This window comes from Pelodiscus sinensis, chromosome 6 (genome assembly GCF_049634645.1).
Source record: "Pelodiscus sinensis isolate JC-2024 chromosome 6, ASM4963464v1, whole genome shotgun sequence".
Classification (NCBI taxonomy): Eukaryota; Metazoa; Chordata; order Testudines; family Trionychidae; genus Pelodiscus; species Pelodiscus sinensis.
In genome coordinates, this window is record NC_134716.1 from 111,147,989 (window position 1) to 111,174,604 (window position 26,616).

General features: G+C 41.1%; 1 protein-coding gene across 5 annotated transcripts in view; it reads right to left on the bottom strand.

Annotated features, from left to right (window-relative positions):
- WDR7 (WD repeat domain 7) overlaps positions 1-26,616 on the bottom strand; it is a 352,131-nt gene that overhangs the window by 188,876 nt on the left and 136,639 nt on the right. For all 5 annotated transcript variants that reach the window (XM_006116571.3, XM_075932629.1, XM_014570212.3 and 2 more), the window contains one exon: positions 20,842-20,955. In XM_006116571.3, coding sequence (XP_006116633.2) covers positions 20,842-20,955 — 114 coding nt within the window. The remainder of the gene's footprint in view (positions 1-20,841; positions 20,956-26,616) is intronic.

Below are 26,616 nucleotides of genomic sequence, written 5' to 3' on the forward strand. Positions count from 1 at the left end.
TATTTGAAGACAGAACCTTTTCTGTGGGTTAATATGAAAAGGCAAACATTTACAAAATTCAGGCTCCAACTTACCTAAAAAATGAATTTGCAGACAAAAAACTACATTTAGATTAAATTAAAGTTGAGAGTAAGTACCAGTAACAGAGATAAAAAAATGTTACTTAGACCCTCCAATTATCCCCAAACCAAACATTATACAATCCAGAAAATTGAGAGAAAGTTATGGTTAGGCACCCACACAACTTTCACTCTCCCCATAAGTGATGCCATGGAATAACTATATTATGAAGATTCAGACTTTGTAGTATTTGTGACCCCGTATTAATTTTTACAGATTTTTCAGAGAGGGTATGTCCAGACTACATGGCTCCGGCGCCAGAGCCATGTAGATTAGTTTACTAGACATATCCAAATGAAGTGGCGATTTAAATAATCGCTGCTTCATTTAAATTAAAATGGCTGCCGCGCTGAGCCGATCAGCTGTTGTCGGCTCAGCGCGCTAGTCTGGACGCTCCGCGGTCGACATCAAAGCCATTTGTCGACCGCCCCAATAAACCTCATCCCACGACGCATAATGGGGCGGTCGACAAATGCTTTTAATGTCGACTGTGGAGCAATCTGATCGGCTCAGCAAGGCAGCCATTTTAATTTAAGTGAAGCGGCGATTATTTAAATCGCCACTTCATTTGGGTATGGCTAGTAAACTAATCTACATGGCTCTGGTGACAGAGCCATGTAGTCTAGACATACCCAGATATGTCAGATTTTCTCCCTTGTGGAATCTATAGGCCAATGTTAAGGTTGTTCATGTGCTTTAACTATACATTTCTTCCCTTAATCTAGCTCTTAATTGACAATTGATTAATGAATTTAAAAAATTGAGTTAGTGGGACCAGCACAATGTGAAACAGGACCAAGGAAATCTCAGTTTCCAAGTCACAATGTATTTTAGTACATGTACACTGTAATGTACACACAGAATCCATAGGTCTGAATTCAAGCTCAAACCTAAATCTCCCTTCCATCTCACACAAAACTCCGTAACACACACCTCCATAATATCATTATATATTTATATCTGTGTGTGTGTGTGTGTATGTATATGCTCCACAAATGCAGTATGATCAAGGGTAGTGACAGTCAAATATGCCATTTAGTGTAGCTCACCTAAATTTAGCTAATTCAATCTTATTCAAAGCCCAATGAAGTCAATGTAAAACTTCCTATTTCTTCAATAAAATCTGTATACTCTTCTAGTCATTATCATGTCTTCTAGTTCTATTAACACTGGAAACATGTCTTCTATTTTACACATTTATTTGGGCAGAAAAACCATCTAACATTCTCTTCCTAATTTGGAATCCTTTCCTCATCTGTAATTACACTGGTTTATTGTACGAGATAGGCAATATGCAGCTTTGGCACAGTGACAAGTCTAAGGTCCTATAGTCAGATTTTCTACAGTAAAAGATGTATACAAATTTATAGTAATAGTAAAGGTGGGTCCCAAATTTCTGGAGTGTTGGAAACAAGAGACCTTTAAGATGCATAGTTATGTATGGAAATGGTACTTTTTTTATTCTTAACTGATATTTTTCCTTCTAAGGTCTGTCCAATTGGCTTGATAAGAATTAAACAGAGATGGAGGAATAACAGGGGGAAAAGGGTGTGACTCAATAATGTTTTTAAACTCCATGAAAATAGGGTCTCTAAAAAGAAATCTGTATAATAGGTCCACCACATGTTCATTATATATCTACCATTATTACATCATTTTTGGAAGTAATTAATAATATAGCTATCTAAAATTCATGCTAACACATTTTTGACATCATGTTTGTTATCCACTCTTAATTTTTATATCAGATATACAGTAAACTTCTGATAATCCGGAACCTCTGGGACCTAGTTGGTGCCGGATTATCAAATATGCCGGACTATCGGCATAGATATACACACACACACACACACACACACACACACACACTGTATACATTATATATTGTATATAAAGTGTTCTTAACCCTTTTTATTATACATACTGTATACAGTATACTGTAATGTTTCAGTGTTTTTAAGCTTTTTTTACACTCTTTGCTCAGTTCAGCTGCTGCCGCTGTTACCTTGTGACTCATTTTTTGCTGAAGCTCACTCACTAGGCTCTTGCCATTTTGATGCCGGACTATCAGGAGTGCCGGACTATTGGATGCCGGACTATTGGAGTTTTACTGTATATGAATTTAAAAGCAATTTAGTTTGCTGTGCTATGCCTGCACTACCAGGTTTGCTACTCCTGATCACAGTCTGTAACATGTTGTGAAGAGCCTCTTTTTTCATCTAAAAGTTAGGCATTTTTCTTTTGCTATTTTATGACTTTTATACACAGAGAAATTTACCTGTAGAACTATGCTGGTCTAATTAGAATGTTACAGCTACACTCAGTGGTGCAAATGAGCCAGTACGCTCTACAATACCATACCGGTGACGGGGCTGGGAATATTTACTACATATACAGTTTTCTCCATTTTACTAATGTGTATTTTGAGTTATTTTTAACTTCATCATCTGGATGGTGAGATATTAGGAAATTGCAGGGGGAGAAGAGGGGACTATACGGTCATTTTCTATATAAAAAAAAACTTAGGTTTTTTAGTGTCTGGAAGAACACAAAGGTACTTTCTGAGATGCTGCATGAATACTGGTTTGCTCAGACTAATAAAGGTTTATTTTATGTCATATTTATTGCCACTAAATTCAGAAAGAGGATTACCAAGTTTAATACAGGCCGTCCCCGGGTTACATAGATCCGACTTACATCGGATCCCTACTTACAAACGGGGTGAGGCAACCCCGCACTAGCTGCTTCCCCCCAGCAGACCAGGGAGATGCGAAGCTAGCGCCCCCCCCAACAGACCAGGGAGACGCGGAGCGGCTTTTCTCAGCAGACACCTCAGCATGAGAATAAAGGACTGAGGGAAGTGAGGTGTGGGAGAATAAAAGTGAGCTCTGGAGAAATGTTTGGCTAAAGTTTCCCCTACAATATGTACCAGTTCCGACTTACATACAAATTCAACTTAAGAACAAACCTACAGTCTCTATCTTGCACGTAACCCGGGGACTGCCTGTACAGTATATCACTGCTGTACACTTCTGAGTTTAAATAAAAAAAGAGGGATAAATGTGTAGGGCAAACCCAAAATGTTACTATAGCATTTGAATGTATTTATTTTCCATGTATCATGTCGTTAAGGACACTGAGAAGGAGATCTTTAGGATTCTATTATCTTTATAAAGAATCTTAGGATAGTATTAAAAAAATCTAAATATGCAGAGTTTATTAAACCATGAAAAGCAAATTAATAGAGACCAGAGCAGAAAGCACTTTTTAAAAAAAAAATCACAGAAATATCTGGATTAACAAAAGAGCATCTTAAAGTGGATTAATTAACATTCCAAATCTCAAAACAAGAGAGAAATACAAAAGGAAAATGAGATACAGTGAGTATCTGCTAGATTGAAAGGCTGTAAACATGCTGACCATAAAGTAATGGGGATGTTACTGCAGAAAAGTCCTTAAGGCTATAACACCATTGTGTAGCTGCAGCATGCTGGGTTACACAGCTGTGGGAATATAGAAGAAACCAAGAGAGATGGCATTTTGATATTAGTTATCAGCATTGCAGTAAAAATGATACTTACTGTACTTCACCTTGGTATAGTGCAAGTATTGGTATTCTAAAATTAGCATTATAGTTTTCTGAAACTAAATACAATTCATTCTAATACTTTGAGGTATTAATAATATTTACTATCAAATTTAAATTTGTGAATTAAATCACAAAGCTAGGTTCACATGCTAGAGAGTAGTTAAGGATCACGTTTTCAAGAATAGTTGTCTACTATTTCACTCCTAAAGCCATATTTAGGAAACTAAAAAAGCATCTTCCTTTTCAGAAGCATTAGGAACTTACAAATTCTGTGCAAGTACTCAGCAGATCTGAAAATTGGATCTCTTATTAAAAAGCCAAAGTTTGGTTTCAGATACTTATCTATAGACTCCTCAGTTGGAAAATATCGGTGCACTCAGATTTACCTTGCATTGTTTGGGTCCTTAACTCAAATAAACTTTGTTTTTCTTCTTTTAAATCATTGCTGAGGAGCCAGAGATGAGGTACAGGCAGTCCCCGAGTTACGCGGATCCGACTTATGTCGGATCCGCAGTTACGAACGGGGCCTGTCTCCCTGGTCTCCAGCAGACCAGGGAGAGGAAGCAAAGCGGCGGAGCAGACGGCAGCGGACAGCCCAGACGCGTCTGGGCTGTCCGCTGCCCGTGTGCTCCGCGGCTTTGCTCTGCTTTGCTCCCCGTCTCCCTGGTCTGCAGACCAGGGGAACGGGGAGCAAAGCGGCGGAACACGTGGGCCGCGTCTGGGCTGTCTGCTGCCCGCGTGTTCCACAGCTTTGCTCCCCGTTCCCCTGGTCTGCAGACCAGGGAGACGGGGAGCAAAGCAGAGCAAAGCCGCGGAGCCCGAGGGCAGCAGGACAGCCACGGCGCGTCTTGGCTGTCCCGCTGCCCCTGTGGTCCGCGGCTTTGCTCCGGACGCCTGTGGTACAGCAGCTGGGGTGCTGCCGGTTGGTCCCGTAGCGCCGCTCTGGGCACTACTGGACCAGCTCGGCAGCACCCCAGCTGCTCTGCCCCAGGCGTCCTGATTCAGCCACTGCTGGTCAGTTTCAGCAGCAGATGAATCAGGACGCCTGGGGCAGAGCAGCTTGAGTGCTGCTGGGTTGGTCCAGTAGCGCCGAGGAGCGGCGGCGCTACTGGACCAACCCAGCAGCACCCCAGCTGCTCTGCCCCAGGCGTCCCCAAGTCAGCCGCTGCTGAAACTAACCAGTGGCTAACTACAGGAAGCCCCTGCCCCAGGCTTCCTGGAATCAGCCACTGATCAGTTTCAGCAGCAGCTGACTTGGGGATGCCTGGGGTTCTTAAGTTGAATCTGTATGTAAGTCAGAACTGGCGTCCAGATTCAGCCGCTGTTGAAACTGATCAGTTTCAGCAGCGGCTGAATCTGGACGCCAGTTCCGACTTACATACAGATTCAACTTAAGAACAAACCTACAGTCCCTATCTTATACGTAACCCGGGGACTGCCTGTATTCAGTATGCATGCTGCCCAGAGGAGAGAGGGCAACTCCAGCCCTCATTCACCACAGCAGCTTGGGGCCAGGCATAGCTGGGGGAGGAGTGTATGTCTCATGGCTGGGGGACAAATAGACACAAACACACAAACAGACAAATTCTCTGAAATAGAGCATATTGCTCTCCCTTTCTCCAACTTTGACCCCTGGTGGCCCAATGGGGTTATAACTGTCCCAATCACCGTCTCTGGTCTCTTGCTGCACCCCTGTGGTCAGTCTGTAGTACAACTTTCCCCAGCCAGTTGCTTCCCTTTCTATTTTATGAGAAACAATCAAATTCCACACACAACCAAACCCTGGCCTTGATTTAAGTTATAATAAAAGAAAGCCGCATACCAAATTTGGTGGTTCCAGCTCTTACCATTTAGGAGAAGTTCTTGAATAAACCGACTCACAAGTGGATGGACGGACAGACAGATACATGTTTGTAAAATATTTAGTAAGATTTACTTACCTGCAATTCTTTACTAAAGATACAGCTGTAATTGTCACATTCTTGGACTCAGGCCACCATCACATTACTAAAGTTCTGTTTGATGTTAATCCTGGCTAAGAAAGGTGATAATTTATATTCCAACCTGAAAGGGAATCATCAAGAATCCCTAGTTCCTTTTTAAGTAGTGTTACAGATGAGCTCCCAACAACAAGGCTATTCCAGGCTGCTGATGCAGTTACCTTTTTCTTTTCTTTTTTTTTTTAATTACTCTCTCAGGAAAATTATTTCCTGTAAGACATTGAGTAAAAATTATGGTAATAGTAAAGGAAGAACCTGGAGGAGAAATTACCTATTCCTTTGATTGAGGAAGTTTATTAATTGTGTTAGCAACTTGGAAATAATGTTTGGTTGCTCAGTTGCTTTTAAACAAGACTACAGAAATATCTGGGATGGCTATGCCCTACTCATCTGAAAATAGACAGAATGCCACCTTTTGTTTCAGACGCAGCTACTTCAATCCAGGTTAGGTCAGTCTAGTGCAGTGTGATCTATGGCTCCCCTCCTTAGTCTGAAACAGACTAAATATAGTGAGTCTTGGAGCATAACAAAAAGATAATTTATTTATGAAAATTTGGGGACAGGCTAAAAACATGGGTTTGATGGGATTTTGATAAGATCTTTCTAGAAGCCATCCAGGACTGCTTATTGTACTTTAAGAAACTTGTAATTTTGGGAAAATTTTGTAAAAACTTGTAAATGTTGGAAAAATTACAGCATCCCTAGAGTCTGGCCAAACACTGTCCTTTGAATTCATGCCAATAATTTATAAGCAGCTTTTCCAGTATGAAAGAGCCTTAAAACAATTCACATCTACAACTATGGCAAGTTCCACATCCTGCCTACATAAACATTTCAAGAAAGCCTTTCTTGACAGATCCCTTATGCCTCCTGCAAGATTTACAGGATCTGTCGAAAAAGGCTTTCTTTATCGACAGATCTCCCTCTAGACTGCCGCTTTTTGCGGACAAAGTGCTAAGTCGGCAAAAACTGTGGCCATTTTTATGCAAATTAGGCATGAGATATTTAAATCCCTGCCTCGTTTGCAATGTTGACCTGCCTAATCTGCATTCCCCTGCCAACAGAGGGATGCAGTCTAGACATACTCCAAGAGACAAACTTCTTGAAAACCTCTGGGAAGGACAATAGACTTAGAAAGGTGGTGATGTATGGGTAGGGGCCTATAAGCCACCTAACCAGGAAGGAGAGTTGGATGAGGCTTAAAACAAAAAAAAAAAACCTAACAAAATCATCCAGAGCTTATGACTTTGGTGGTGATGGGGAACATCAACTCCACAGAGATCTATTGGGAAAATAATAGAGCAGAGCACCAATTATCCAATAAATTCTTAAACTGTATTGGACACATTTTTTTTATTTTAGAAGGTAAAGATACCTACTACGGGAGAGGCTGTTCTAGATCTTAGTTTGACAAAAAGGGAGACCTGGTTGAGAATTTGAAAATGGAAGGTAGCTTAGGTGAAAGTGATCATGAAATGGTAGAGTTCCCAATTCTAAGGAATGGCAGGAGAGAAAACAGCACAATAAAAGTAACGCATTTCAAGAAGGCAGACTTTAGCCAACTCAGAGAGTGGGTAAGTAAAATCCCATAAAAAGCAAGTCTTTGATGAAAAATAGTTCAAGACTGTTGACAGTTTTCAAAGAGACATTATTAAGGGCACCAAAGCAAACTAATCCACAGCAAAGAAAAAAATATTAAATATAGCAAGAAACCACTCTGGCTTAACTAGGAGATTTTCAATTATCTGAATTTCAAAAAAGAGTCCTACAGAAAATGGGAAGGAGGAAAAACAGGCCAAATTACAGAGGATGAAAAACAAATAACAGAAGTATATAGGGACAAAAATTTTAAAAAAAGGCTAAGACACAAAAGATTAGAGACATTAGTGTGACAAGAAAACAGTCTACAAATATATTAGAAAGAAGAGGAAGAACAAGGACTGGATATGCTAAGGATTGGGTACGCCCATTACTCAATGTGGGGGAGGAGGGGACGACAATAACAGAACAAGTGGAAATAGCAGAAATACTAAATGACCTTTTTTGTTTCAGTTTTCATCAGAAAAGAGAAGTAGCAATTAGACAACAAGCATACTAAATGTTGGTGAAAATGAGATAGGATCAGAGGTTAAAATAGGGAAAGAACAAGTTAAAAATTATCTAAACAAGTTAGATGTCTTCAAGTCACCCGGAGCCCCTAGTAATAACTGCCTAGCAAGTACAGCAGAAAAGGATTTTGGGGTTATAGTGGATCACAAGCTAAGTACGAGTCAATAGTGTAAGACTTCTGAAAAACAAAACAACAACCAGCAGCAGCAGCATTTTGGAACATACTAGCAGGAGTGCTGTAAGCAAGGCACAGAGAAGTAATTCTTCTGCTCTACACTGTTTAGGCCTCAACTGGAGCACTGTGTCCAGTTTTGGGCACCACATTTCAGGAAAGATTTGGACAAACGGAAAAAAGTCCAGAGAAATGTTACAATAATGATTAAAGATCTAGAAAATAAGACTGATAAGGAAAGACTGAAAAAAACCCCTAGGTTTGTTTAATCCTGAGAAAAAAAAGACAGAGATGACAATCACAGTTTTCAAGTATATAAAAGGTTGTTAAAAGGAGGAAGAAAAAGTATTCTCCCAAACCTCTGAGAATAGGAGCAAAACAAGGCATTTAAATTCTAGCAAGAGTGATTTAGGGAAAACTTTTCACCTTTCAGAGAGGGTAAGAGCTGGAGTAAATTGTCCAGGAAATTTGTGGAATCTCCCTCATAAGAGATTTTTAAGAGCAGGTTAGGTAAACACCGGTCATGTGTGGTCTACACAATACTAAATTTTGCCATGAGTATAGAGGACTGGACTAGATGACTTCTCAAGGTTCCTGTCAGTCCTATGATTCTTTCGTGGTATGTGGGCCTCTCTAGCGGCTAGCTAGAGTCAAGAAACAATATACAAACTCCAGTTACTGGAATTTTTGAAGGCAACATCATCAGAGAGAACTGTATATAAAAATAATACACACAAGATAAAATAGAATAATATGTAAATATTTTACAAATTCATGAGTGGAAAGTCTGATGAAAATGTACAGTTTATAAGTGAAAATAATATCTGTACCATGTAAAAGAGATAAGAATTATTGACTGATCCAAAGATTAGGCATTTTATGGTAGGGCATGTACAGAGTACTGAATTTTTGCATTCTAGATTCAATTTGCACTTTAATATGGTGCCAGTTCCTATAATCTTTCAACTCGAATGGACATATCAATGTTCTATAAGTACGGACCTCAAAAGCAGTGATGTGCAAAAATCAATATTCAGTCTCAGACTAACAGTCTTCCTTCTTTTACACTGAAATACACTGGATATGGTTATTTTCTATATTAAATATACATAATCATGCAAAAACTGCTTCATTCGTTTATTTATTTACATTTCTAGATGTTGTCTAACAGCTTTGTATTTCAAAAATCCAGCAGGCAATTTACAAATGTAATAGAGATTCTCATAAAAACAGGACATTTTTGGAGAATGGACATTAATTGCTTAAAGATGGGGCATATGGCTGAAGTGAGAAATTATTTTAGGTTAATTTGTACACGGTTGTCACATCTCTGTATCTACTACTTGGAGCAAAAAAGAGACAGAATATAAATAGCATTAAAGCAAATTTTGCAAACTACATCTATTCACTACAGGACTATAGTTCTTCGAAAAATGCTTTTAAAACACTTCTATAAAAGCTTAGAAGAGTTATTGTGAATCAGTTGAGTACACATAAGCTCATATGGCTGAAAAATCCACACATTTACATACTCCTACTAAACAGGAAACTTCCCTTGGGGTGCATCTATACAGCAATATTCTGAAATAACAATGTGAGCGTCTACACAGCAATTCCGTTATTTCAAAATAAATTCAAAATAACGGACATCTTAGTCTGACTTCTGTAAACCTCATTCCATGAGGAATAATGCCTATTCCAAAATAGCTATTTCGGAATAGAAGTAGTGAGCTCCACTGCTGCTATTTCAAATTGCTCCTCCCTTCTAATAGCCATTCAAAGTAATTACTCCCCAGTGCCTCCTGGGCCTCTAAATCGAGGTAGCACTTCCACATTAGGAAAGTCTGCCTTAGACTAATTTTGAGGCTTCCCTATAATGCAGACATGCTATTTCAAAATATTTTGGAGTATTTCTTCCAGAATAGCTTATTTCAAAATAAGCGTACAGTGTAGACATATCCTTGGTAAATGGGAGTCCTTCACATTTTCAGAAGCTAAACTTGAATTACAATTATACACACACACAATACATATGTATGTGTGTAGCTCTTTTCTGGTTACAAAAAAAAAAAAAAAAAGACATCACATATGAACAGAAGGTGAACAGATGCACGGCTATTTTCCTGACTCTGCAGCTAGACTGTGCGTCTGTTCATAATCATAGATTTGCCCAGCTACAGCTACATAGCTGCTGGGAAAAGCTCTGACCAACAGCAGAATCAGACTCAGGAGTTATTCAGTGGGGAAGAGTGTCCCCTCTGACTCTCTTCATGGTGTGCTCAAAAAATGTCTTCTCAGGTCTCAGACCTTTAACCAACACCTCTTTTTGAGCAAGGACACATATCACTTATCTCTCCAGACTAGTTTTTGGTTTGCAGCTCTCTGCAGCTGAATTGTGCTTATCTCAATCAAGCCCTTTGCTTTGCTCTCTCTCTCCCCAAGAGGTATGACCAGTGAAGTGTGTGACACAAGGAGAGACCAAAAACAGATGCTAATGGAGGGAGAAGGGAACCAAGAACTCCCACCACCAATCACTTCCTGCTGCAGGGAAGAACTAAGTGCAGGGACAGAACAACAGAGAGAGCCCATCTTGTATCCACCAAATGACTAGTGTCCAAATGAGCAGTGTTGGTGGTGGGAATTCCAGGCACAAAAGGGATCAAGACATTTAATAGCTACTGAAATATAGGGTGGAATTCCAGAAGGGTTGAAGCCATTAGACATTTAGAATGGTCTCTCCACCATCTGTCACATCAGCCCCTGGCAAGCGAATGCAATCCTCCATTGAACGTTAAGCACATTTTTCAAGCCCAGGAAGATCTACCTATCTGTGAACTCTACCTTCTGTATAGATTTATATTAATCAGATTACATTGGACAGCAGCAGGTGGCTCTAATGATAGATTCTTCATGTATAATTTTTACATCTACTAAAGAAAATAAAGACTCATTAATGAAGCTCACAGATCACAATTAAAAAACAATGTTAATCATTTTCTGTTTATGATGCACATGTTTCATCAAAGATTCTTAATTCTTATTGCAGTTTTACTTCTTGAGAATTTCTTTTCAAGACAATTTTCACTACAGTAAGTTTAAGAAAGTTGTCACAGTTATCTCTACATTCCACAGTTCTCTATACTGTTCTTGTAAACGGAGGTACTGACGTAGAATCATGCTATCTATCTGTTTTTGGACAATGTCAGTGATATTTGACTCTTGACTCTTATTATATGACCAGCCATTTCCTTACTATATTGAACAAGGAGTGGACTAAAATCTTTGGTGCAGACAAGTAAGTACTGACCCTCAAAATTCAGTAGCAACTGGGAAAGTAAAATCCCATTTAATTGGTTAACCAGTTAAACATCACATTTAACCAGTTAACCAATTAAAAGGGGAATGGATGGGAGAGATGCTCAGTTGGGCTGCAGCTCACCTTCTCCCTCTCCCTCCTACCCCCTGCCGCAGGCAGAGGCTGTTCCAGCCCAGCGGGAGCAGCCCTGCCTGTGACATGCTCAGGCCTGCAATAGGCATCCAGAGCAGTCTCTGTCCATGGCAGATCCTGCTGGCTGGAGCCCATGGCAGGCAGGGAGCTGCTCTAGCTTCTATCAGTTAACTGGAACCCATAAGCATCATCCGTTAAGGGTGATGTTTACCAGTTAACTGGTTATCCTTTCACATTCCTTGTATCAATACTCCTTACAAGTATATATGTACATTTCTAAATGAAAAAGATATATAAGTGTTTTTTAAAATTATGTTCCTCATTTAGAGCTCAGGAATACATACATATATGACAGACCCAGGGCAGCTAGCTACAATGATTGGTGGAGGATAGACATACCAGGAGCTGAGTGATTGCTTTTCTGTTTCCTGAGTAAACTGCCAGGGATTGCTGCCACATAATGAAGACAGGCACCTGAAGCTAATTAAGAGCTTACCTGAAGCAGCGGGCTAATCAGGCACCTGCAGTAATTAAGGCCTGCTGGGTTACTTTAAAAGGTTTCCCTTCAGGAAAGTGAGGGGGAAGGAGAAGATGGAGGGACTGAAGCAAAGATGTGTGTTGCTGAGAGGTCTGAGAAAGGAAAGTGTGTTGGTACTGAAGCAAGAAAGATTCACTCAGGTACCAAAGAAAAGGTACTAGGGAAGTGACCCCGGGGAAAAGGCTTTTGTACTGGGCTAGAGGAAAACTGCTGATTCTTAGGGTCCCTGGGCCAGAACCCAGAGTAGTGGGTGAGCCTGGGTTCCCCCCAACACTCCCCATACCACTAAAATGTCTGCTCCTGGAAAGCAGGACTTATGGAGGGGTTTCACCCCAATCCTTTAACTTTGCCAATGGTATGAGTGGCTCAGTAAGCTATGATCCTAGCCTCAGAAAAGGATAAGAAGCAGGTTAGAGGCTCACAGCAAGCCTCTGAGGTATACTATAACTACCTAGATGTGCAGGACCTGTGGGGAATGGCTGGAGTTTTCTGACAACTAATATTTTAAAAATTGTTACAATAAAATAGAAGAAACAGTACATTATATTGACAGAACGTTCCGGTTAGTGGCAAATATATTTTGACAAATAGATATTTGATTTATCAACAAAGCTCTTGTCTCTTTCACAAAACAGCCAAAACCATTACAGCTGGTTATATCGTTTATCTGTAAAAGTGTTATTCCTTCAAACTTTCTAACATTCTAGATAAACTCATTTTGCTTTGCAGAATTAGGATCTCAGGTGTCGGACATGGGGAAGTGTTAAGTAATATGTTTTCTTTCAAATCACCACACCTTGAAATATACAATATATTTAGAATACAGTGTTTTCAAAAAGTCACTTGACTTTTATTCTGCATCCTGAAGTCCTGACCACTGAAGCCAGTGGGCTTTTTGCCCAAGAAGGAATTGTAGTAAATTGTAAAATGATAATGCTTATAATTTGACTAAAATGTGTGTTCAATTCATGCACAAGTAAAACATTTTACTGAATTTTATATTCCAGCCATGAAAGATAATGGACACATTCTACTGTTTTGAAAGAAAATTGCTTAAAATATATATGTTCAGTATATTTAAGAACAGATCCATTTTCCCTGAGGACTACTGTAAGTGATTTTTTTTAAAAAAATGCTTAACACACAGTCTAGTGTATTAGTAAAAGTATTTTTCCTGAAATAGGCTTCAGCAATTTTTTTCAACTGCCTAAACTAGAATGTCCTAATCTCTAAAAGGATTGATGGGAAAGTGATCCTTTTAAAAAATTAGATGGATAAATGGAAGTGTTTGGTGAATGTCAAGTTGGACTGAAGAAATTCCTGTTGACCACTGCATACTAGCATTACTTTGGGCAGCTGATCAATAAATATTAGCTTTAAAAAGATAAGCAGGAAACGAAGCTGCATCATATTTTTAAGATGACAAGGTGAGATTTAAATTGTTCCATTCAAGACTCAATTTTTTTTTTCTTACTTCCATTCCAGTTAGAACTATCCTTCTGGAAAAAAAAGTTATACTGAAGTGATCATAAGCCTAATTTATACAGCTTTTACCTATCTTTTCCCACTTTAATAAGTCAACTTTCAGTATGTAAAAGATTTTTAGAATCAATTTTTATCTGTAAATTATAAAGTTATGCTACAAGTATTCTAATTATCTAGTACACTTCATAAAATTGTGAAGTGAACTAACAAGAAATGTTCACTACCTTGAACCAAGACCCATCACTGCAGGCAGACTCCAACAACATACTATGGCTTCCTGATTTCAAAATGCTGAGTGCCACTCAAAGAAAAAGCATGCTCATGTCTTAGAATTTCTCTGATAGAGACAGAAAATAGGTCTTCCTATCTTGTCCTTTCAAAACCTTTTGCCAGCTGCAGCAGTAGGTGCTCACAATTGTGCTATCTGACATCATGGTAATAAATTCAGAGAAGAAAGGAAGAGGAGAAACTCTAAGGATGGGACAATCAAGGAGTAGGAAAATAGTAGTCTGGCAAAGGAAATGCTGACATGAAGAAAGGTCAACTCTATTTCCCTGTGAATCCTTATTTTAATACTTCTGACTTGCATTACTTTGTTTTCATAATACAGCTTGTACCTCCCCTGGTCCGGCGCCTCAACTGTCCTGAACAAGGGGATTTGCCAGACCAAAGAAGGTCCCCTGCCACCAGTCCCCAAGCCTGCTACCCCTACCCAGTGCCAGCTGGGCCTCAGGCCAGGCACTCCTGTCTCTGGCACAGCTAGGTGGCCAGCCAGGCCAGGCTCAAGTGCCCTACTGCTACCCTCTGCTGGGGCTACTGCTGATGCCCGGCCTAGCTTCCGCCATCTGTCTCCTAGAGCCCAGGCCAGGGCTGTTGCAGACATCCAGACTGCTCCTGAGGGTCGATTGCAAGGCTGTGTCTAGACTACATCCCTCTTTCGACAGAAGGATGTAAATTAGACACTTTGAAACAGCAAATGAAGTGGGGATTTAAATATCCTGTGCTTCATTTGCATAATCACATCCTGGAGTTCTGTTGAACAAGCACCATTTCGAAAGTAAAACTGCTTGTTTGAAAAAGTGCCATGATGCGATTATGTAAATGAAGTGTGGGATATTTTAATCCCCGCTTCATTTGCAGTTTCAAAGTGTCTAATTTACATCCCTCTGTCGAAAGAGGGATGTAGTCTACACACAGCCCTAGTGCCTCCACCGGAGCTGCCACACAAACCTGGGTCTGCTGCTGTGGACTGGCTCCCAACACCCCAGCCAGGGCTACTGTGGAGCCCTACCCCTGCTGCCACAGGTGAGCTCCTGGCACCCTGACTGGGGCTACTGCTGATGCCCAGCTCATAGGCTCAGCCCAAAGCTCTCTAGTCCCAGGAACATCCTTGGTCCTGCAAGACCACTCATGTTAGTGGAGCAGGGAGTACTGGTTTAGGGAAGTAGAAGCTGTAGTCAACTTTCTATTACATGTGGATTCAATTACATGTAGATATGCCTTCAACATAGGACAGCATTTTGATGGTAATTAATTATACTGCCATTAAACAATGCTAATAACAAATGACTATAGAGTAGAAAGTCTGCATATTACAGAATACATTTACAACTTATAATTCATACAACATGGAAAAAGTTAATTATGCAGTAATGATTTCTTTTAGAAAGGAAGAAAAATGAATAAGCTTATTCCTTAGTTACTGTGAAAATCAGACCAGCAAGAAATGTACTAGCTATATTGCCCATAAAAAACAAATGCGCTAACCATTGGATACCCCCAAAATGAATGTGGTGTTTTTGATATGGGTTTCTGTCAGTATGCCTACCAGATTTTTCATAATGTAATTTATATAGTCTTCTAGTCAATGGAAATAAATATAGTTTTCTTTTAAACCCTCATAAAATCCATACACAACTCAATCAAGTCACACAAACTAAAGGCAACTTGCACAATCTATAAACTGCGGTATGCTAGTTGCTTTGATGGTGCTTTAAGAAAATCTTTTAGCTATTTAAATTCTGAGCATAGTGAATACTCTTCCCTTTTAATACATAGCATGTCAGGTGGCATGAAAAGAAAAATTCAGGAGAGAAATACTCTATATTTAGCATATTTTTATGGAGTAGGAAGCATACATTTTCAAAAGTTATAATAAATTTAACTAAATAAACCAGAGCTCTTTAGACTTCATCAACTTTGCCTACATTAAACTTAACAAGTTACGATGGTATTGTACACTGATTCAAATAGTGCTTACTTGCTCAATCTTTATCTACAAGTCAGGAAGATCTAAACATCACAAAAGACAATTCATTAATTAACCATAATAGCTAAGAAATAAGCTACTTCATGTCAAGGGCAGAACGTACCATCTTGCCAGATTTAAGACATTAGCTGTGAGAATATATATAACATAAAACAAACAGAGAACATTTATTTAGTAACAAGACGTTTCTAACAAAAATAATTACATCAGACACAGCTATTTCGTTTCCTTGTGCAACTACTATTGTACTATTTTTCTGCTTGCACATCACTGACATGATTTCAGTTCTGCAAAGATTTCTGAACAATTTCTAATTACTTTTCAAACTACACTTCTTCATATAGCCCTGACTACGTTGGAGAGCTCCTCTTGTCAGAGAACCTATTAATAAGAAAAAACTCATTCTCTCAACACGTAAATATTCTAACATAACAGGAAATAAATAGGAACAAAATAGGAGACTCCATGTTAGTTAACTATGTTTGCTACCAATGGATCAACTCCACATCTAATGACAGTCCTACAGTTGTCTAAAGAGATCTATAGCTTTCTCCCCTTCCTCCCCCCAGTGGAAAGGTTTAAATGCTTTCAACAGAATGAGGAGTTAGGTGGAAAAGAGAAGAATTAAAATAATGCATTGTTACAGCAACAGAGGCTGACTGCAGTGTTCCCTTTAAGGTGCGCACCTGCGCAGCCACGCACAAAAAATTCTCCATCCACCCCCATCCCTGCTGGATTTGGAAGGTGAGGGGCATGGGTGCCAGCTGGGCCGGGGGCCACTGGGGCAGAAGCCACATGGCAGGCAGGTTACTGTCACAGGGGTTTGCAGCCACATGCAGGGCAGAAGGCTGCTGTTGGGTTTTGGGCTGTGGGCGGGTGGCTGCTGCCAGGGTTAGGACCGCAGGCAGTGGGCTGCCTCTAGGGTTTGGGACACCAGGGTTTGGGTCTGCAGGTGGATGGGCAGCCAGGATTTGGGGCCACGAGAGGGTTGCTGTCCGGGGGTTGAGGCAGCAGCTACGTGGTGGACAGTTGGCTGCTCTGAGGTCAGGGCTGGGTGGCTCAAACACTCGGGGGGGGGGGGGAGAAGAGACAGGGAAGAGGAGGGAAAGACAGAATGAGATATAGGAAGAGCAAAATCAGCATTTCTTCAGTGTTGAGTGGGACTGATTCTGCTCTCAAACAATTGTAAATCAGCAATAGTGATAAAACATGTATGCAAATAAATGTTTACAATTAAAGAACAGATGAACATGAAATAACATTTTGGAAGCTGTTTTACTACAGCACTAGTTTTGGAGCTTATTCTGTCAATTAATATTCTGATGCAGTAGAAACAGAATTGTGTTTTGAATAGTCCTTGAAAATGTAGGGGTTTTACAGCTGGTGGTGGTATGCTTAATATACTTGATATTAAACTTCATTCTTCTATACTTTTACTGAAATAAAGAAGCTTTAAAAATGGAAAGAAAGATTTTCTGTAGTAATCAAGCAGTGGAATATGGAAAATCTAAACATTCTTCAGTATTGCAAAGTCACAGTCCATTTAAAATATACATCTCTGTATTACTCTTAGCTTTAAAAAGAGTGCCGGGGTGAGGGTAAAGGTTGTCTGCTTTTGAATCAGAAGCTGCTGGTTGTGTTTCTAATAGTAACAATAACAGCGCAGGCAGGAGGAATGCTGTGCAACTTTTCCTTAGTATTCTTCCTCAAAACATTAATCTGAAACTACTACTTGCTTGGTGCTCTCTGTGAAACTATTGACAGTGAAATTTTTACTACTAAATGTAACTAAAGCTGGTGCCAAATGCATTCTTCACCTCCCAGTACTAGTACAAACATTATTTACTAGCTTATCATAAGCTTCTTTGCTTTGCCATGAATTACATGAGTGCAATTAATCGTATCCATTTCCGGTCACTCTTCCCAGTATAGTCCAGAAGACATACAGGCAGTCCCCAGGTTACGTACAAGATAGGGACTGTAGGTTTGTTCTTAAGTTGAATCTGTACGTAAGTCGGAACTGGCGTCCAGATTCAGCCGCTGCTGAAACTGACCACTGGCTGACTACAGGAAGCCCGAGGCAGAGTTGCTCTGCCCCAGGCTTCCTGGAATCAGCCACTGATCAGTTTCAACCCCAGGCGTCCCCGAGTCAGCTGCTGCTGAAACTGATCAGTGGCTGATTCCAGGAAGCCCGGGGCAGAGCAACTCTGCCTTGGGCTTCCTGTAGTCAGCCGCTGGTCAGTTTCAGCAGCGGCTGACTTGGGGACGCCTGGGGCAGAGCAGTTGGGGTGCTGCTGGGTTGCTCCAGTAGCGCCGCTCCTCAGCGCTACTGGACCAACCCAGCAGCACCCCAGCTGCTCTGCCCCAGGCGTCCTGATTCAGCCGCTGCTGAAACTGACCAGCAGCGGCTGAATCAGGACGCCTGGGGCAGAGCAGCTGGGGTGCTGCCGGTTTGGTCCAGTAGCGCCCAGAGCGGCGCTGCGGGACCAACCAGCAGCGCCCCAGCTGCTCTACCACATGCGTCCGGAGAAAAGCCTGGTCTGCTGGGGGGGAGGAGCGCCCTTCCTCCCCCCCCCCAGCAGACCAAGGAGACACGGAGCACCTTTTCTCGCCCTGGAGGACGCGGGTGGCGGGACCGCGGTGCATCTGGGCATCCCGCCACTCCCGTCCTCCAGGGCGAGAAAAGCCCCGTTCGTAACTGCGGATCCGACATAAGTCGGATCCGCGTAACTCGGGGACTGCCTGTATTCTACTTTCTTCTAAAGCTATAGTAAATAAAAAGTCCTGTATTACATTAGTGTAATCTTGAGTCTGCATGTTTCTTTGGAAGACCCAATGAATTAACTGTAGATGCACACTGATAACAAACAGCTCTCCTCGGCTGGTGATTTATTTGGCTAGGATACGATAGTAGTGTCTTTAACTGTACGCTGAAGACATGTCTAAATATTGTGCATGTATGGGCCCGATGATGGCTCAAGTACATGTGATTCTCTTTGTCAGTGTACGCGCACAAGGTTCTGAAAAGCTGCAGTTTTCATATTGCTACAGCACAGTTGTCTGTCAGATGACTTGGCTAGGTCTACACTGACCACTGAACAACAAAGCTTAAGTCCTTCAGCGGTGTTCCCCTCACCTCCAAAGGTAAAAGTTTTGCAGGGGCAAGTACCAGTTTGATCAGTGTGTGGCGGGCAGGAGCGCTCTCCCGATGACAATATGAATGCCGCAGGAAAAGAGCTGATAAACAGCAGATACCCTGCCTGACTTTTAGCAGCATGCATGTGTTGCCACCAATCCCAGGAGCTGGTGTCCCGCCAGACCCATCAACGGGGAATGGGGAGCAAAGAGGGCAGTTTCTCTGGGACTCAGTGATTCTAAAGGGCCTGTGGCTCTGGCCACTGCTGCCACAGTATGAGCAGTGCGCTTCTTTCTGGCCTCCTATGACTTCTATGGAACTATGGACAGTCCAGATTTAGGGTAGCCTTGAGGCTAATCTAACATACTGAAACTTTACATTATTAATTTTCTTTTTAATTGACTTCATATTAAATAAACATTTAAAGTCACGACCCTTGTTTTGGTATTCTTTCTTCCATAACATTTATTTATTTATATAATGATATACAGAGCTCGACAAATAATACAATCTACTCGCCCATGGCGAGTAGACTGCAACCCGGAAGAGCCGGGTTCGGGTGATCTGCGCATGCACAGAATGATCTGCGCATGCGCAGATCGCCAGACAGCGCGGCTGGCGAATGGGGCTCGCCACGGTTCGGCGAGCCCTGATGATATTGATAGATATGTAAAAACTTGAGAGCCATGGTTGCACACATCCAAGCAAGTACACATGACTTAAATATTGGTGCACAAGATAAAACTCACTCCACTCATGGATGGAAAATCTTAGAAGGAACACTGATTGATTATATCAACAGGTTGCAATTTTACAATCAGTGATTTCATATATTAACAGAGGGCATTTCTTGCTTCATATTTAGCAGTCAGATTAGAAATGGAGATTACTTAGTGCAAGTGGAGGTTCTTTGTGAAGTGTCATCCTTATCTGTATTCCACACATATGTAAACGTGTGCCATGTGTCTGAGTCTGGACATTTTTCAGACCAGTGTCCACAGACCCATACACGAGCAGTAGTTTCCCTCATGCTCCCGACTGAAGGTATAAGAGGCAATGTGGGCCAATGCCTCTCCAGTTCCTCCTCTTACCACAATCCAACCAGATCCAAAGCAGACAGGAAGACTGCAATATATAGGTAGATTACAGATACAGTAAATAACCTCCATTTATTCTTCAAGTGATGGTCCCTATGTCTACTCCACAGACAATGTTTAGATGAAAGGGGTAGGTGGTGTGAGGAAGCTAGTAGCAGAGATGTTTGTAGTACTTACCATTCCTACAGCTATACCAGCAGTTACAGCTTGAGTTAGAGTATAGTGTACGGTGAATAAGTTGAGTAAGCTCCAGGTTGCCACTCTGCAAAAATCCTACAGTGAAATGTCTGATAAGGCCACCTGCAATCATGTGGCATGAACTATGAGGATCTCAAGAGGAGGTAGTTTTAGTTCTTCTGTAGCATTCTTAGATGTATCAGAAACCCAAATCCTCTGTGAAGATAAGGCCCACCTATATAATCTTAACGCTATGACAACAAAGCCTTGGAAATTTTCCAATGAGTTTGGTTCCTTGCAGGTAGAGTGCCAGGACGTGCCTGATACTGAAGGAGTGAAGTCTCCTGTCTTCAGAAGAATCATGGGGTTTCAGGAAAAATACAGTTAAGTATATAGATTGATGTGGAAAACAGAAGCAATTATGGGAAGGAATTTTAAATTTCTGATAGTGTAGCCAATGCTCTTTTCACTGTTGCCTGTATGACCAACAATTTGGGGCAGGATGGGGAAAAAGTCAGCTTTTTTGCCAGAAAGCAAACAACATTTTTTGGCTTTTTTTTGGTATAGACACACAAGATATTGGTGTGTGTCAAATCCCTCCGGTCAGTTCTAATATAGACTTATTAACTGGAAGGATTTAAAAGGAATAGAAGCAATAACAATAGGAATGTAGTAGTGTCATTACATATATTAATGCTCACCTGCTGTGATGTCATCATCAACAAGATCATGCTCTTCTTCCTGAACTTTGACTTCTGACCCTGATGAATCTGGACTTGCACTACCAGTTTGAATGGCTTCTGCTGTCACTCCAGCTGAAAGAAATTCAATCACATGAATTATTATTTTGTTTTCAGCTGATCTTTACTTCGAATTTATAACAGCAAACCATCTTAATTTTCTCCTACTAGAAACAGCCAATGCTTCAAAATAATGTAACTTTTTTCTGTTCAACTATTTTGGAAAGTTTCTTTCCATTCAAATTTTTCTTCCTTTTCTATCAACATATAGAAGCAGAATTCAATATTGATATTTGAAGGCAAAATATAGCCACACAGTTACTCTCCTGTAAAATGAATTAGTATAATTTTTTTCTAAGTATGACAAAATTGAAAAAATATAAATAATTTTCTGTAATTATAAATATAGGAATGATTCCTAAAGCATTTATATATTTCTTTACATCTGATGGAATTTGATTATGAAAAGGATTGGACATTTATATGGATAATGAGAATACTGAGAAGTAGAACATTTCATTCTTCAGCCACAATAACTTCCGGCTAACACAGTTTCAAAGAAACATCCCTTATGGACAAATTATTTAGTAATTGTCAGCTTCAGGATTTCTTGGAAGGTTGCAGGGGGAATTTTTGGACTAGCATCTAAAGCCATTGCCAAAGGCAGGATACCTGACAAGACCGACCACTGATCTGGTCTTATACAGTAATTCTTATGTCTCTAATGAAAAACAAAACAGGATAGTCCCACCATGGGTTCTTGCATAAAAAACATTTTATAATGAAAATGTATTATGCAACCATTTAAAATACAACTAACAACTACTGTGTGTGTGCACGTGCACCCATCAAAACAAAAACTTCAGTTATAAGACTAGCTCCTCTGTCCTTATAATAAGATTGGAGGCACCGAAAGAATGAATTTCTAAATCCAAAGACAAGAAAAAGAACTCTCTCTAAGGCTATGTCTACACAGCAACATTATTTCGAAATAACTAGCGTTATCTCAAAATAACAGTCTGCATATAAGGACGGCAGTTATTTCAACATAAAGTTGAAATACTGTCAAGCTGGAGGACTTGTTATTACGACTCCTGAACTCTCATTTTACAAGGAGTAAGGGAAGTTAGAAGAGTGCTCTATTTCAAAGTTAAGTGCTGTGTAGACAGCACCAAAACGTGAAATAAGTTATTTCTAAATAAGCTATGCAATTGATATAGATCAATTTGTGTAGCTTATTTCGAGTTGAGTCCTGCTGTGTAGAAGCGCCCTAACAGGTTGCCCTTAAATTGAAATAGAGTAATAAAGAAGGCAATGAAAAGACAAGACAGAATGCTAAACTAAATCAGTAAAGGGTATGTCTACACTACAAAGTTAATTCGAACTAACAGCCGTTAGTTCGAATTAACTTTCATAGGTGCTACACATACAAACCACTAGTTAGAATTTAATTCGAACTAGCGGAGTGCTTAATTCGAACTAGATAAACCTCATTCTACAAGGACTAACGCCTAGTTCGAATTAAGTAGTTAGAATTAAGGGCTGTGTAACCACTTAATTCGAACTAGTTAGAGGCTAGCCCTTCCCAGCTTGCCCTGGTGACCACTCTGGGCCAAACCAGGGAAACTCTCTTGTCCCCCTCCCGGCCCCGGAGTCCTTAAAGAGGCACAGTCTGGCTACGGTGCTTGTGCCAGGTTCAAGCCTGCCAGCACCCAGCCAGCAGACCCTGCACCTGGCATGGCACGAGCCAGCCACCTGCTGCCACCCAGCCCTCCGTCTCTTCCCGGGACCAGGCTGGTGGCTCCCAGGAGCCTGCCCGGGGCCGCAAGAGGCGGGCGCCCACCTGGTCTAGTGCGGAGATCGTGGACCTCATCCAGGTTTGGGGGGAGGCCTCCAACGTCCACGACCTCCGCACTAGGTACAGGAAAGTGGCCGTCTAGGGCAGGGATAGCTGCCAGCCTGGCCACCAAAGGCCACATACGAACCCAGGAGCAGGTTTGCATGAAAATCAACGTGGTCCAGTGAGACCCCCGACCCTGAGCCCTGAGCTTAGAACATAAGAATGGCCGTACTGGGTCAGACCAAAGTTCCATTTAGCCCAATAGCCTGTCTGCCGACAGCGGCCAACACCAGCTACCCCGGAGGGGATGGACCGAAGACAATGACCACGCCATTTGTCTCGTGCCATCTATCTCCAGCCTTCCACAAACAGAGGCCAGGGACACCATTTTTACACCCTGGCTAATACCACTCCATGGACCCAACCTCCATGACTTTATCTAACTTCTCTTTAAACTCTGTTATAGTTCTAGCCGTCACAGCCTCCTGCAGCAAGGAGTTCCACAGGTTGACTATTTGCTTTGTGAAGAAGAACTTTCTTTTATTAGTTTGAAGCCTGCTACCCATTCATTTCATTTGGTATCCTCTAGTCCTTCTATTATGGGAACTAATGAAGAACTTTTCTTTATGCACCCTCTCCACACCACTCATGCTTTTATATACCTCTATCATAACCCCCCTCAGTCTCCTCTTTTCTAAGCTGAGAAGTCCCAGTCTCTTTAGCCTCTCTTCATATGGGACCTGTTCCAAACCCCTAATCATTTTAGTTGCCCTTTTCTGAACCCTTTCCAAAACGAAAACATCTCTTTTGAGGTGAGGAGACACAGTACTGAAGATATGGCGTACCATAGTTTTATACTTCCCCATCTCCTTCTTCCCCTGGCTTCCCCCTTCCAGCTCCCTCCTCCCAGGTTTCCTCCTCCCCTCTTCCACCCTTTCTCTTCCTGTCTCCCACCTCCTTTTCCCAGTCTCCCCAGAGGTTAATACCTCCCTACCCCCAGTTTTGTTAAATAAAGAGTTTCTATTTTTGAACACACGTGTCCTTTATTTTTTTTACATCAGGAAGGGGAGCCAGGGAGGGGTAAGTGGAAGGAGGTGAAGGAGGAATGGGGTACGAGCCCCCAATGGGGAGGACTGGGATGGCTCTGCGGGCTCCTCGGAGTAGAAGCTCTCCTGCAGGGTCTCCTGGATCCTGACAGCCCCCTGATTGATCCCCCCCTAGATGGCAGCCTGCGGCAAGAGCAGCCGGGCTGATGGCTGAGTGCTGTGATGTGCCGAGTGTGGGCACTCAGGGTACTCCAAGACAGGACTGATTTGCTGTCCTTCATCGAGGTAGACAAGCAAGCGGGGAACCCTGAGAAATGTCTGTCCGGGGTGGGGGTCGGATCCCTTTAAGCACAGCCCTTGGCTAGCCTGAGGCAGCAGCTCCATGCTCTAAGTACTAACCTGATGCCCTGCCGGCACCTGTTCCGGCCAGGGTCCACTCAATGTGGACATGCTAGTTCGAATTAGCAAAACTCTAATTCAAATTAGTTTTTAGGTCTAGATGCACTAGTTTGAATTAGCTTAGTTCGAATTAACTAATTCGAATTAAGTTAGTTCGAATTAGTGCTGTAGTGTAGACATACCCTAACAGTCATTAGTATTACTTTACTAAGCATGCTAGTATTAAGATCATGTAATTTAATACTTTTGAATACAGTACTTTATTAAAAAATAAAGTTAATACATTTCTTACTATTATCACAACTAGCATACACAACAGTTATAACCTACAGTTATAACCTTAACTCTATTCCCTTTACCAGGCTACCTTTAGTAAAGACGACTACTTCTATCCATTGTTGCAACCATTCCAGACTACCCACCTCCAAGCTCACCTGACTGTCCTTCAACCTTCTCTCTGGCACATGCTCTTCATCATAATATCCCCTTTCTTCCTGACTATTATTAGTTGTGCAGGTTTAACGTAATGGTTTAGTGTGTTACAAGGGGTTAGTCTGGTAAAGAAGTGCTAGAAGGCAGGCATTTTTAATGGGACAAAATTAATGTTATTTGGATGTATAGTAACTGGGGAAGTGGTAAGGTGTATAACTGAGTAGAAGATTACAAGGCACAAGAAAACTCAAATTTACGTTACTTGTGCTTTTGTGGGTTTGTGTGAAGCACTTTCAATCATTTAACACTAATGCTGGTGAACTCCCCTTTTTTTCCATCCCCAGGCAAATCTACACATTCCCTTTTTCTCTTTACACCAATGATCCCTTCCAACTCCTCTCCCAGTCACAAGATGGGATCTTGGGACAGCCACCAAGACATTCCCTCTGCGAGGAACCACTAGGAGTTTGTAAGACAGATGCTTATGCTGTACCAAAATTTGGAGCACCGTTTAAGTGCTCTCTGCCCACCAGATTGTGCCTACCTCTACATTTTTTAAATGGCTAGAACACGAAGGAAGGCTGGTACTAGAGAGAAGTGATGACTGCACTGAGAAAAATGGAAGCTGTATTCATAGAATCATATAATACTAGAACTGGAAGGGACCTGTAGAGATCATCAAGTCCAGTCGCCTGCCCTCATGGCAGGACTAAACACCATCTAGATTAGTGTTTCTCAACTTTTTTTTTTTAAATATAAAGTATCCCCCTTTTTTAAAAAAAAAAGTACCCCTAGTACCTACAGTTTTCAGACACAATTTTTTCTACCATTGCAACACATTTGTTTAAACAACTTACTCGCAGAAGGGCAAGCAATGAAATTTTTGAGTGTAAAAAGTATAAAAATAATACAGCGCTGTAAAACTTAAAACAAAAATTCACTTTTCTCCAACTTTCAGTTGTTGAGAGAAGTCTGGGGGGTATGTCAAGTACCCCCAAAGGTATTCGTACCACTGGTTGAGAAACACTGATCTAGATAATCCCTGATAGAGGTCTATACAAACTGTTCTTAAATATCTCCAGTGATGGAGATTCCACAACCTCCCTATGCAATTTATTGCCAAAAATATGTATTCAAAAGTCAGGAATTGGCTTCCTCAAATCATGAAATGGGCTTAAACATGAGAGTTTACTGCAATAAACTCCTGAAATAATTTCCTGAAAATTCGAGCCATTAAAGGGAGACTGCCCAATTTGTGAGTGATCATTTCATATTTGAAATGCAAATATTTGAGCCTCTCCATTGGCTGGTGGAAAATTACTCTACTTTAGCCTTGTGGGGAATGGGCAACCATTCCACTTACCCATCACTATCTGGTGTCTTCCAAAATTTTCCCTGATGTCTAGGCAGTCTTCCACTCCATTTGCATTCTCTTTGTATTCTTCCATAATGTGCCTCCTCCAAACTTTCCTTTTCCCCCACACTATTTTACCCTATAACATTCTCCCTCTTGCCTCTCCTATTCCCTGTACTCTAAAACCACTTCTGCAAACAGGTTGAAGGGAAATTGTAACCAAATTAACTAACATCAGCATGTGGCTTCCATTTGTGAATGTGAGGAAGCAACTGTTTAGCACAAGCAATTCTTCATCAATATCTCCAAAGACAGTGACTGCATATGTTAGTCTCTGATGAAGACTAAACTTTCCTTTTTACCTATTTTGCAATATCTATTCAAGATCATTTGATGTAGATACATATTATTTTAATGATACACATCCACAAAAAAATAGAGCCTCAAAGATTATATTACCTGTTAATAATCAATTACACAAAGCTAAACAAAAACCAAATAGAAAACTCAAACATAATAAACTTTGAATAGAAGTTAACAGAAAGATTAACATGCAGGAAACAAACTTCCCTCCCCATTATGCATGTCCTAAATTAAGCCTTTTTAAGAAAGCAACCTTAACTATCAAATCCTCCGTAACAGAACACCACCCCACATCTACAAGG